This window comes from Malurus melanocephalus, unplaced genomic scaffold (genome assembly GCF_030028575.1).
Source record: "Malurus melanocephalus ecotype Western Australia unplaced genomic scaffold, MMel_1.1 scaffold_307, whole genome shotgun sequence".
NCBI lineage: Eukaryota > Metazoa > Chordata > Aves > Passeriformes > Maluridae > Malurus > Malurus melanocephalus.
The window spans coordinates 800,020-814,911 of NW_026623539.1; the positions used below are offsets into that span (position 1 = coordinate 800,020).

Sequence of the window (14,892 nt, forward strand, 5' to 3'; positions counted from 1 at the left end):
TGTAAATACAGTGAAAAAAACAGTATAAAAATAGTCTAAAAACAGTGTAAAGATAGTGTAAAAAGTGTACAAATAGTGTAAAAATGGTGTAAAAATAGTGAAAAAATAGTAAAAAAACAGTGTACAAATAGTGAAAAAAAGTGTAAAAGTAGTGTAAAAACAGTGTAAAAATAATGTAAAAACAGTGAAGAAAGAGTTTAAAAACAGTGTAAAAATAGTGAAAAAACAGTGTAAAAATGGTACCCACTCAAATTTATAAAAAAAAACCCTCTGGATTCATCCATGTTTAAGAGTTCAGCAACAAGAACAATGCCAGTAAATTTCTGGAGAGCACCATGAGGTGCAGGATTTTACAGCAATCCTGGGGATCACAAAGCTGCAGAGGGGGAACCTCATTTTTTTTTCCCACCCCACTCTTCATCCTGTGACTTTTGGGGCTGAACGATACGAGGTGTGATAAATGCAAGCCCTCRTTTGAACACAAACAGATTCTCCAAATATTTTAACTAGGGCTGTAAGTGAAAAGAAATTAGGCCAGTGGGATTTAGGGCAAGAACTCAGATTCTGTGGGTTTTTACTGCTGAAGTCAGGAATTGCACAAGCTTGCAGGGTTTTTGGCTCAGGAATCAAGCAATTTAAATTAATTCTGAAATGAAATCRTTCTCTTCTGACTGGCAGCAGGAGAATAAACAAAAATCAGTGAATTTATTCTTCACAACACCCAAACAGGTGCTATGTAAACTTCTCCAAGCAGTGATGCTTGACGTTTCCCAGCTCCTACTTTGCTTCCATAGGAAATCCAACCTTTTTTTCTTCTTTTTTTTTTTTAAATGTTTTTTTATTTATTTTTTTTAACAAGGGCAAAGAGATGGAGATGTGCAAAACAGAAGCTTGAAGCTGTGACCTGATTTTGAGTTTCTAACAAATCTGATCGCACTCTTTTCATTGAAATCTCCAGGGAATCATTCGGACTTTGTGCCACTGCATTCGGTTGTAGTTCAACCTTTGGATCTTTTATAAAATCCCAGAATGGTTTGAGTTGGGAGGGACATTAAAAATCACCCAGTGCCACCCCAGCCAWGGGCAGGGACACCTTCCACTGTCCCAGGCTGATTTATGTCTGGTTTTGAGGTTTTTAAATGATTTTTAGACTTTATTGAACATTCTGATCTGAGCTCAGATAAAAAGGCAATAATTTGATGAACACAAGGATGTCTTTCTCAATGAGGTAAAATATTCATCCCTGAGTATTTCCGGAAAGTTTAAGCTTAGGCAACAATTCCTAAATAAAAGTTAAAATTCCAAGGCAGAATTCAGCCCTGGAATTAGCAAACCAACAGCAGTAACACATAATATGGTGCATTTAATATCCCATAAAACATGACATCCTATTTATTATGACCTGTTGTGTTCCATCACATGTACCGCAGGCTTCCAGTGAATCCTCTTCCTCAAAAGATGGGATTTCAGGAATGATTCCGCTCAGATTTAAAGAATGATTCCTTCCCCTCAGATTTAAAGAATGATTCCTCTCAGATTTAAGGAATGATTACCATCAGATTTAAGGAATGATTCCACAAATTTAAGGAACGATTCCTCTCAGATTTAGGGAACAATTCCCAACAGATTTAAGGAAAAAATCCCCTCAGATTTAAGGAACGATTCCCAACAGATTTAAGGAAAAAATCCCCTCAGATTTAAGGAACAATTCCTCAGGTTTAAGCAATGATTCCCCTCAGATTCAAGGAATGATTCCCCTCGGATTTCAGGAATGATTCCACAGATTTAAGGAACAATTACCACTGGATTTATGGAACAATTCTTCAGATTTAAGCAATGATTCCCCTCGGATTTAAGGAATGATTCCCCTCGGATTTAATAAACAATTCCCATTGGATTTAAGGAACAATTCCTCAAATTTAAGGAACAATTCCCCTCAGATTTAAGGAATCATTCCCCTTGGATTTAAAGAACAATTCCACATATTTAAGGAATGATTCCCCCTGAATTTCAGGAATGATTCCCCTCAGATTTAAGGAACGATTCCTCCAATTTAACAAGCAATTCCTCTCAGATTTAAGGAATGATTCTTTGGATTTAAGGAACGATTTCCCTCAGATTTAAGGAACTACTCCCTTTRGATTTAAGGAATGATTCCTCTTTGATTTAATGAATGATTCCCCTCAGATTCAAGGAATGATTCCCCCCCAGATTGAAGGAACAATTCCTCACAATTAAGGAACAATTCCACTCGGATTTAAGGAATCATTTCCCCTGGATTTCAGGAATGATTCCCTTTAGATTTAAGAAATGATTCCACGTATTTAAGGAACAATTAGTCCAGATTTCAGGAACGATTCCCCCTGAGTTCAAGGAACAATTCCCCTCAGATTTCCGGAATGATTCCCCTCGGATTTAAGGAACAGTTCCACAGATTTAAGGAAGGATTCCCCTCAGATTTCCGGAATGATTCCCCTCGGATTTAAGGAACAGTTCCACAGATTTAAGGAAGGATTCCCCTCAGATTTCAGGAACGATTCCACTCGGATTTAAGGAATCATTTCCCCTGGATTTCAGGAATGATTCCTCTTGGATTTAAAGAACAATTCCTCAGATTTAAAGAACGATTCCACAGATTTAAGGAATGATTACTCTCAGATTTAAGGAAGGATTCCYCTCAGATTTAAGGAACGATTCCACAGATTTAAGGAAGAATTCCCCCTGGATTTAAGGAAGGAYTCCCCTCAGATCTCTGGAATGATTCCCCTCCGATTTAAGAAACAGTTCAACAGGTTTAAGGCAGGATTCCCCTCAGATTTCTTGGAACGATTCCCCTCAGATTTAAGGAACAATTCCTCTCAGATTTCAGGAAGGATTCCCCTCAGATTTAAGGAAAAATTCCTCCAATTTAAGGAACGATTCCTCTCAGATTTAAGGAACRATTCYRCTCAGATTTCCAGAACGATTCCCCTCGGATTTAAGGAAGGATTCCCCTCAGATTTCAGGAAGGATTCCCCTCAGATTTAAGGAAAAATTCCTCCAATTTAAGGAACGATTCCTCTCAGATTTAAGGAACRATTCYRCTCAGATTTCCAGAACGATTCCCCTCGGATTTAAGGAAGGATTCCCCTCAGATTTCAGGAAGGATTCCCCTCAGATTTAAGGAACAATTCCACAGATTTGAGGAAGGATTCCCCCGGACTGAAGGGTGCTCCAGGGCTGTGTCTGTATCCCTATGATCACGGGGATTGCTCAGAACCTTCCAGCAGCAGGGAAACCCAAACTCCCACAGGAAACCAAACGGGAATCTTTCTTTTACAACCCCATTCCCATCGGGAATGCCAAACCTCCCTGTGTGCTGCAAGTGGGGCCCACTCCATCAGAGGGAGGAAAATTTCCACAAATAAACCAATTTTCCACAAAAAAAAAAAAATGGAAGAGGGGCCATGAATTGCCCTCAATTCCATGAAAAATCGAGTGCCCAAGATGCGTGACGGGAAATATGGATGGGATTGTTTGGGAATGGCGCACAAAATGTGGGGAGAAAGGTGGGGAAAATTGACACAAAGGAGACGAAAAATCCCGACGGAGAAATCCTTCAGAGAGCGGGTCACGGAAAATGTATGGCAGGGAAGAGTCTGGGAATGGCACTGGACGGAAACGGCACCAAAAAATTCCCAATTCCTGCCCTTTTCCAGGTGAGGAAGGGAACGGCATCACAGAAATCCCTGCGGGATCTTTTGCTATCAGGCTGAGCTTCCTCCAGCCTTGGCAGGTGCAGATCACTGCCCAGAAATGAAAGGCAGGATAAAGTGTGAATATTTCAAATTAGCAAAATCTAGTTAAAAAATTAGTGTTGATAATTTAGTGTAAGTCAGTAACACACGTGACATAAAGAATGATAGAATATATTATTTCAAGGAACATAAAGAGCAGGTCTGAAGCCATTAGTATCTAACTTTGGGTTTTAGGAAAAAAATATTCATCAAGAAAAGCATTCCTATACCATCCCACAGTTTAACAAAATCAAGGGATCCGAGCTCTGAAAGGMAATCGGAATATTCTGACCTCGATATCCAAACTGACAAAATAKTTTTGGGTTACATAGAAAAGATCGAGTCTAAAACATGTACAGTGTTTAAATGCAACAAATCTATGGAACAGCACATGGTTTTCAAATTTCCTATTTAAATTTTTTATTTCCTGAGAGAAAGGCATCTTTCCTGCAAGGAAGAATCCTTCTCCAGTTATCCAACTGAAATTGCTGAGGGAGGAGGGTGTAGGGGGTTAATTTAGATTAATTAATAGATACAAACTATTGTATTGGTGATAAAATACTCATTTTTAGCAAACTAATAATGCACTGGGATAGTCTCACCATGATAAAATATAAAGATTATGGAATTATGGGATGGTTTGGGGTGGGAGGGATCTCAAAAATCATCCCATCCCATCCCACCCGTGCCATGGCAGGGACACCTCCCACTGTCCCAGGCTGCTCCCAGCCCCAATGTCCAGCCTGGCCTTGGGCACTCAAAGGGATCCAGGGGCAGCCACAGATATTTCACAAAACCGACGCTAAATGTCAATTTTATAACTGGAAATGACATTTACACCCATCCCCTACAATTTACCTGATTTTAGTTCTTTTTTTTTTTTTTAATTATCAAGGGGATCACCAAGCTGCAAGGAACAATAAAATACGGAGTAAAGCATTGCGAGTACTTGAWAACCAAATTAAACCCCCCCCCAGTCCCTAAGAGTTTGTCAGTCTCAGCTCATTTGCCCCAAAGTACCATTCCCATCTCCTTCAATTACACCCAGTTTTTCCTTAACTCAGACCTGCATCATCACCATCCACAATTCCCTACAACTAAACCAAGAATTTTCCAATAAAATGAGTTTTCATGCCTGCTACCCAAAATTAGAGCTACAGTGGAGTTTTTTCAAAATTCAGCAATAAGAATCCAGAAAAGTAAAAGGGCATCAAAAATGGAAAATATTTGCTTCAGCAAAGCTTGTAACTGTTTGGAAATTGTTTATTCTAAACTGACATTTTATTTAAATATCAAAGTAAAAGGGGCCCAAAAATGGAAGATATTTTCTTCTGCAAAGGTTTTAACTGTTTAGAAATTGTTTATTCTAAACTGACACTTTATTTAAATATCCTACTCAGCAGTTATGAAAGGAACCTCAGCCCACCTTTCACTTCCACTAAAATTCACTGCTTTTGTGCCAAACTTCTCCTAACAATGGCACTTTGTGCTTCTCAAATATTGGGGAAAAGGGATCTACAATGGCATTTCATACAGAATATAGCCCACGCTGGCTTAGTCACGTGTAAATCGAATTTTCTGCCAACTACAACATTGAAACAGGATCCGAGATAAAGCACAAAACTGAAATTTCTATCTAATTAATTTAATTTTAATGAAATGCTTGTGAAACCATTCAAGGTTTCAAACATTCAAGCCAATTAGGGTGTGCAGAAATATTAGAAATAGAAGGATTTCTTTGTTAATCTCAAATCTTACAAGGATTTCTCCATAATGTAATGCTTGTATTGCTAAAATAATGGTTTCATTTTAAAACCTGCACTCCCAGGGATGCTCTGAGGAGACCCAGAAAGTTTCTGGCAGGGTTACCCTGCTCAGGTGGCTTTGGGATAAACATCTGGGAAGAAAACATTTCTGAAATTCACAGAAAAATTTCCTTTGAGAGAAAAAAATCGAGGTTCTAATGCTTGGGAAGGAATTAAAATTTCAGTCTGAGAAATAAAATTCGCTTTAAAAAACAGAGAGAAAGGACTTTTAACAGCAAATCACAGAAGGAATATTGATCATTTCAACAACATACGACATTGTAACAGAYTTTTATTTTACAATCAGGCTGATGCCATCCAATTCTGACCACCTACAGGTGAATCCCCACCTGGCTGTGACCCCAGGGACAGGACAGCGAGCACCAAACTCGTCCCAGCCTCCCAGCCCCGCCATCTGGACCGCTGCTGAACAATCAAGACATCCCGAATTAAACGGCACARCTTTCCCTCGGCATCTTTAGGACAACACTGTCAAGTCCAATCTATTCCCTCGGCCTCCAGAATCAATTTTTCAAACTTTATGACAGCTCTAATAGTTCCCACCTGTTCCTCCCGCCTGACTTTTGACTGGCACGTTCCCAGCCCGGGTGGAAATCCAGACAAAGGGCCCTATTAGGCTCCGGCTGTTTCTCTACTGTGAGGTTGCTCAGCCATTAAATTAATTCCAGCTCCCCTTTTCCCCTTCCACCTTCTCATTTTTGGGGGGTACAGAGGTTTGGGGGAAGTGGGAAAGGGAGATGAGAGTTTGGCGCCCAATGGAAGCGAGAAAGAGAGACGAAAGTTCGGTGGGAGAGGTCTAAGAAAATGTGAAGTCACAAAAGGTAAATGCTGATTTTTTTTTTTAATCTGCTAATTAAACCATTTACTGCATGCAAATGTAATTCATTAAGCTCTTGAGGTGTCTGTATCGTATTTTTAACCACCAAAACTTGAAAGCGACCCTAAGAGAGTCCATCCTGCAATATATGATTATATGAAGAGTTATAGTTATATATACAGTTATTTATATAAAGAGAGTTTTATAAAAATTATATAAAAGTGTTGCAATGGTTTTCTGGGAATCCTAAAGGATCAAGAAGTAACAATTCTTTTTCTTCAAGCAAAGAAAATTATTTTTCTTAAAATGTTTTCCTTTCATTCAGCACTGGCAATTGGACWCAAACACACCCGAACAAATTCAGATTGGAAGCATCTTAAAAAGCTGACAGCTTTTTCCTTCGATAAAGATTTTTTATAAAAATTACTTGTTTTTGCATTGATTTCTAGAGATTTATGCAAKGTTGTCATTTAAATCTCAGGGTTCTTTGCTGAACTGCAAATCATAAGGATTGCATTATCCTGTTAACCACGACAACAAAGTATTTAGAACATCAACCACAATACTTCAGACAAATATTATAACTTAATAAACAAAGATAAATTTTATAACATTTTCTGTAAGATAAACCTAACCTAAGATAAATTATTAACCAATTAATAATTTCAATTTGAATTTTAATCTGCCTAGGACCATCTGCCCAGCATAACCCACTCAGAGCCAGGAGCTGTGGTTTAGAACTCACCTGAAAATTAACTACTCAAGCCTCATCATGATGGGGGAAAGCTCGAGGACCTACATCTGTAAGCACTTCATGATGTTTGGATTACTCAACAGAAAAAAGCAACATTTAAACATAGGAAAGTAAAGGTTCTACAGTCACTGGAAACCCCAGATCACTTCTCATAGCAGCCTTGCCTCACTTGCTAATTAATCATTCAGAAAYGGGTCAGATTGTGTTTAGCCTGATCCAAATCAAATCACAAAACTCTAAATTAAACATTTCATCGTGCTGAGATGTGGGAATAATGTGACTGAGAACCATCACCAAAACCAACTGTGAGGGAAGAAACCTCTTTATCTATTAAATTATCACCAGTTTCTTACACTYCTTTCAACCCTGTGGGCTGAACATGCTGTGAGCACTAAAAACGAAGATGCAAATGCTAAAAAATAATTTATTTTTATAAAATAACTCTTCGTGGCCTCCTATCAAACCAGGAATTCTCTATATTTCCAAAATCCACTGCAGGATGAGGATGTAAATCTGATTTTCTGAAGTAAATTTGACTGGCAAAATGAGACAACAGCATTTTTTTAATGTGTGGACATTTGCACACGCAGGGAACAGTTTGGAGGTGAAATTCGTATTTGTCCCTAAAATACAATTCAGGTYCTCAGGCTGAGACCTAAAGCCATTATTGCTGGTTAACTCATCAGTTACAATAACACTCGAGACAATTTGACCTTGATTTAAGAAAAAAAAAATCCCAAACAAAATTCCTAAGTTTATTTTTCCCCTGCAAAACTCATCTGCAATTTCTGCGGATGAATTAACCCTGATATTCAAAAGCAGCTGCCATGAGAATTTACAGCTGCAGGTAGAAGCARGCTCAGAGCTTCTGTCCTGAAGAGCAACAGCTTCCCAAAACCAGGTTTTTTCCATCAAATTTCCACAGAAGGCAACAGTACAGTCTTTGTACAGGGGCTGAGATTTAGTAACTGTGATTTTCCTATCACTTAATCCCATTTAAACCCTAATGAACGACCTTCTCAAAGGTATCCCACAGCTCATTCACAAGGCTCAGCTGTGTGATGGTGAAAGAACCTCCACCAGAACCCTAATCCACGCTTTAAAAACCCAAACCAAGCACTGAAGGGCATTTTAGTGAAATACTCAGCAAAAAGAAATGAGAGAAAATGTTAAAATTAGAGGCACAAACCGCTCGGTGTCACCTCAGTCAAATAACAGGCTCAGGAAATAACTTGCACTAAAGAACGTGTTTCATCTCTTAAATAAGAATGTTGATTAAATTAAATGTTCTGATGGTGATGTTGACGAGGAATAAAGATTAAACTCCACCAAACAAAAAGCTGTCATGCTCAGCTTTTCCCACCCCTTATGGTTCAGCATTTTACTCATTATCAATCACCCTGTGAACACAACATTCTCTATTTTGTGTCCAGTTMCTTCCTGGACATTTTGTGTTATCATAATCATGAATTCCCAAAAACAAAGCTGATTTGGGATGGCCTGGATGCCAATCTTACCCATCCAGAAGATTCATGGTGCTGGTGGTGACTTCAGTGAAAAGAAGGATCTTGCCCAGCTTCTTGGTGTGAAGGTTCTGCTGRTATCTTTCCAGGCTGAAATGGCGCGAGGAGAACGCGCCCATCTCGGTGATCACCGGCACCAGCGACGGAGTCACCTCCACTCGGGACTCCCAGGAYGGCACAAACCTCAGGGACACTTTGCTGGATGTCCTCAGCCCTTCAGCGTCCACGTTCCCCTCCAGCCACTTGAGGAAAGCCAGGTGGATTTCCTGCGGGCAAGGGGAASGAGAGAACAAACACAGATCAGCCCATGGGAACACACGTGAATGTTATTCCGAAAGTATTTTTGTTCAAGCGATCGTCCTCTTCAAAACACAAAAATTAACGCCATTTCCTCTTCAAAAAAAATTAAGTTGTGCTGCTTGTTCTAGTCCAGCGTGGCCTGACTGCTTGGCACTGAACTAGAGTCGAGTCCATGCTCCTCTGCAGATTAATTAAGATTAATTTTCCTCTCTAACAGGGYTTTTAGCAATTTTCCTCCATCCTGAGGCATGGAGTGCACACACTGATCTGCATCACGCAGGTTTTCMGCCCAGGTGAAGACACACAAATGTTTTCCCCAAAACCATTTTTGTTCAAGGAATCATCCTCTTCAAAACACAAAAATTAATGCCATTTCCTCTTCAAAAAGTTAAGTTGTGCTGCTTGTTCTAGTCCAGCCTGGCCTGACTGATTGAGACTGAACTAGAGTTGAGYCCATGCTCCTCTGCAGATTAATTAAGATTCATTTTCCTCTCTAACAGGGTTTTTAGTGATTTTCCTCCATCCTGAGGCATGGAGTGCACCTGCATCACACAGGTTTTGCAGCRTGCTGAAGTTCTCTGGTGGAAGGTGCCCTTCAACCCATCACGGAGACTCAATTTAAAAGCTAAACCAGTAGTTAAAAAACTTCAAAATTTTAAAAATTTCAAGCGATTCCTCAGTGGAATATTTCCTAAAAGGGTTCACACCTTCAGCTGAAGGATCACTACTGTTCATACCCAYGGGGTGACACCCTGAAACAATGTCCCACATTTGTTCATTCTGGAAATAACTAATTCCACTCTGAGAGGTTTGGTTTGACATGAAATGTTGCCACAAACTCAGATTCTGGGACTTCTCCTTGCCCCACGTGCAGCTTAAATTCCCAGAAGTTGAAGTTGTCTTTTATATGACAAATGAAACCACCAAAAACTCGTGGTTTTGACTGAAAATAAGGCACCAGTGATCCCTGTCCTTGAATTTCTAAAAGGATGAGATTTGATTTTTAAATAAAAAAGGTTCTAACCAAAACACGCCCCTCCTTCCCATCACTGTCAGATGTGGGAATTGGAATCAGTTCCCACTGACGGCAGGACCGAGCTCTCCTGCCCTCCAACAAGACCTCCCTGAGCTCCATCCCAGCTCTCCAAAACCCACAAACCACAAATGAAGAGCGAATTTCCCGTGACGAGTTATCTCTGCAAGGAATGATTCCTCTTTTCCACACTTTGCTGTTGCACCTGAAGAAGGAAGGAGAGAAGTGCTCCTGTTCCCAACGCCTCCCTCTGGATTTTCCATCCCAGGAATGACGTCCTCTCAAATCTCAYGGGTTTTTCCACCTGTGCTGGATGTGGGGTTTGCAGCCCTGCAGCACCAGTGGCCGAGCAGGGCATGAAAAAAGGAACCAATTTTCCCCAAATTCTGCTTGTTCTAAGCCCCAGAACAATCCAAGAGAGACTCAGCAGTTAAAATTGTTTTGTTAAATTTTAACTAAAGTTAAAAACTTAAATCACTTCTCATTTCTTGCTTTTCTTAATCCCCCTCTGAACATTTTCTGTCTAAATGCTGGATAAAATACGCTTGAAATATTTCCTTTCCCCCATTATTTTTTCTTGCTACGCACCATAAATGATGATGTGACGATGATTAAAGGTTTTGGGAGCTTTTCTCTGACTTGCACCTTCGCTCAGCACAACACCAGGGCTTTGACAGACGAAATAAATTCCTTACACATTATCCTACTTGTTTTACACAGCCACAGYAACTGAGTGGCTGTAAGTGATATTCAGAAAAATTGCAGCTTTCATTTCTGTCAGGGACTACATGGAAAAACCGTGCTTAATCAGGAAGTGTTTTCCTATCGCTTTCCAAACACARAAATTCACTCAGAAGAATCGAGTGTGCAATGGTCAGATGTAAAAACAGAATTTTAACTCACCMAAGGATGGGTTTACACTCCTGCAGAAATTAAGTTACAAAATTAAGATGATTAAAGTGTGATTAYATCGTAAATAAAAAATGGAAGTGTWTGAGGCCCTGTCAGAAATTMCGGTGTGTTTTTGCCACAGAATATTTTCTGCAAAGACCAAAACCAGCCCCTATTTCTGTGGGATGTTCCATTATTACAATTCCAACCGTTCACCCTCCCGAGWGCATTATTTCAGTGATTTTCCCCCRCAGATTTCAGGCAAACCCCTTGATTTCATTGCTTCCGACACTCACTGAACAATTGAAAATTTCCATAGGTGTGTAATTCTCAAGCTGATTTTCCCCCATAATGTCCACAGGCTTATTGATCAAAAATACAAGGAATATGTAATCAAGGATGGGAATTTTTATAAATTCCTAGGAAAACAGGGGTTTAMATTTTTAACATGGTTTCAAGGGCTGGTCACAGTAGCAAAATTAATTTTCACTRCAAGAATTTCCTTTTAAAATATTTWAAAATWATTTAAATTTTTTAAAAATTCCWAAGAAAACAGGGGTTTACATTTTTAACAAAGTTTCAAGGGCTGGTCACAGTAGAAAAATTCATTTTCACTGCAATTAGTTCCTTCACGTGAAATTTCAGGAATGGGATTGCTGAACCAGCGCAGTGTGGTCCCCACGATTATACTGGCACTGAAAAAATAACAYTCTTGTATAAGGAAATAATATATTCTAATATATTTAATATATCCATTGAATATATATATTGAATATGTATAAGTAATATATATATTGAATATATTTAAGATATAGTGAATGTATATATACATAATGAAAAATATATAATATAATGTAATGTAATGTAATGTAATGTAATGTAATGTAATATAATATAATATAATATAATATAATATAATATAATATAATATAAATTTTATATATATTATATATATAATATCTATGTATACATAATGAAAAAAATGGAAAAAAAAATCAAAAATGGGGAAAAAAAGTATGCAGAAATAAAGTCTATAATGTCTCTATTGAAAAGGAACACAACCATGTCAGAACTGTGGGATTTAAAGCCAGGATCCAGCTGGAATTCCCAACCTCTCCTACTCTGAGCGTTCTGCAGCAGCCTCTGGTGGCCACTGGCACGAGAAATGTTGGCTCAGGAACCTCCAGGGCACCCTTGGGAGCAGCCCTGGCATCCAGCACAAGGGCAGGGAACACCCAAAGCGCTGGACACGGCTCTCCCTGGCCATGACCTGAATAAATCCCGGGAGATGCTGCTCCAACCTTTCATTGATTGTGGAATCCCAGGAGCTGCAGCTGCTCCATGCTCAGGCTCTGACAGGATCTGCAGCTCCTCACACACACAGAGTCAGGRAAAATCTGCATTTTCCAACCTGCCAGGGATGTGATTTGGAAATACAATAACTGAACTGGAGGGCTGCACAAATAAATTCTGAAATTGTTATTCGTCAGTTTGGGGTGGGAGAACTGAAGATAAATTTAATTTGATAGAAGTATAGAATGGTTTGGGTTGAAACAGACCTTAAAGCCCATCCAGTGCCACCCGTGCCATGGCAGGGACACCTCCCACTGTCCCAGGCTGCTCCCAGCCCCAATGTCCAGCCTGGCCTTGGGCACTCAAAGGGATCCAGGGGCAGCCACAGCTTCTCTGGGCACCCTGTGCCAGGGCCTGCCCACCCTCCCAATATCTCATTTAATCCTTTCCTCCTTCATCTTAAATYYATTATTTCCTATAAAAATATGGGGGTTTTCTTCAAATCACACTTTTTCCATATACATTCCCTAAGGCAAACACATTCCCTTCTTTCTCACTGAAATTTGACATTGCAACCAACCAAACCATCTCTCAGTGACAAGAGAGCTTTTCACAGTTAAAATATTCAAMTGCAAGTTTCATATGTAAATGGAAGAACATTTTCTAGGCATATTTTAAATGGTAAAAAACATAATTTCAATGCATCATTAAAAAAAAAAAAAATCATCAGAAGTAGGAAAGCACCACACCAACAAAMCTACCCACTGCCTCTCCCTAATAAATGCTTCCCACTCCAAACTCAATTGAAATCCTTTAAAGAGAAGCAAGGAGAGACTGGGAATTCCCAAGCACTGATCTGGCGCCCAGAAGAATTGATTGTCAGACTGAAATGAAATGTTGTTCACTGCATGAAAAGTTATTCTGAGCAGGAAAGGAGACACAGAGGATATTAATTCATAAAATCCACAGAAATACAAAATTCAGCTACTACATACCACAGACCCCCAGCTCCTGTACTCATAAGAACAAACTGCACGTTGTGGGAATTGTAACATCAAGAAGGAAGAGCAAAAGCTGTATTTTGGTTGTGATTTAACATCTGCTTTCTACGATTTTCAGAGTTTGGTCAGGTGCACACACAAACCGCGCCRCAGCAGAAGTTTTCCTTCGCCGTTTTGAAAATTCCTTTTAATTTCATCATCATTAAGTTTCACTCTCCCCTAACGCTCACTCAGAGGTTGGGGGTGAACAACGAGGAGGAAAGAGGGAGACAAAAACCAGCTGCATGTGGAGCCTTCTCTGCTGTGGTATAAAATAACACCAAATTACAGCTCCTGCTGGAGAAGGTTTTATTTGCACCTGGGCTCTGTCAAACAATGAGAGTTATGCGCCGAGCACATAAACTCCCACTTAAAATGGTTCAAAATAACCCCAAATCCAAGACTTTATTCTTACAAGCTGTTTATATTGATAGGATTTGGGTGTACTTTTTTTTTTTTACCTGTACATTCACAGACACACACAGATAAATGCAAATATCTCTCACTGGGCAGATTTGGGAACTGCTCTTTCCTACCAGTGATGGGTTTTAAACTCCCTGTCAATGTAATTCTTTGTTAAGACAAAACTCAGTCCCAGCCTAAATTCATTTGGTTCCTATTAAAAATGTGGAGGTGAAACAAAATGAAAGCTAAAAATGCAAATTTTTTTGCCTAAAGCAAACATTCTACATAAGCTCCCTCCTCTCTCGTGAGAGGGAAAATGAGGTGATTTCAACCACTGGTGCCCCACCTGAAGACTCAATATTGGGATTATAATAATTGCAAAATACTCCTTATATTACAGATTATAATATAGTCTTCATAATATAATATAGTCCTTATAATATAGATTATAATATAGTCCTTTAGCTGTGCTTGTGAAGTGAGGTCAAATATTCACTTTCTGGAGACACAGAACATGATTTTAAAAACTTGTTCCCTTCCTTTGCATAAAATGGAACTGTTTCCAATGAACCACCTCTATTTGTACCTCACTGTACTTGAGAAGTTTGCAGTTAATGCATTGATTCATGGGTTATCAGCTGATGGAGTGATAAAATCATTTATTTATTTATTATAAAATATATTTATTTATATTTTCACTTATTTACATATATTTTATTTCTATTTTTATAATTTTCCAATTGTCTACATATATCTATATCTATCTATCTATCTATACACATTTGTGAAGATTACACAGGCATAAGACACCAAATTTTTAGAGAAGCCTCTTTGGAGCAAACCACATTTATCACACCTTCAATATAGCTAAAATCTGTGGTTTTTTTCTCAGAATTCCCTGCTCCCAGAGGAGCATTAAGCAATTCAAGTGTAATCTCAAATGTATRTATTTCATTTCTCTAATAGCACTGATAGAAAAGGACATATTTTAATGAAGAGCTGGCCTTTGAGTCCAACTTTAAATATAAAAACACACAAAAAATTCCATCTCCATATCMTCCTTGTCTTACACAGTTTTGCTCAAGAGCACTGTAAGTTTCAAGATGTTAAATTTAAATTTAAATTAATTAATGGAGAGCTTCCATAGAATCTCTTGGATCCAACAGAAACAATATTTAACATCACACATAAACACACACACACACACACACACACACACACACACACACACTAT

General features: G+C 38.9%; 1 protein-coding gene across 2 annotated transcripts in view; it reads right to left on the reverse strand.

Annotated features, from left to right (window-relative positions):
• HLCS (holocarboxylase synthetase) overlaps positions 1 to 14,892 on the reverse strand; it is a 115,393-nt gene that overhangs the window by 68,674 nt on the left and 31,827 nt on the right. For both annotated transcript variants that reach the window (XM_057377226.1, XM_057377227.1), the window contains one exon: positions 8,691 to 8,962. In XM_057377226.1, the coding sequence (XP_057233209.1) occupies positions 8,691 to 8,962 (272 nt within the window). The remainder of the gene's footprint in view (positions 1 to 8,690; positions 8,963 to 14,892) is intronic.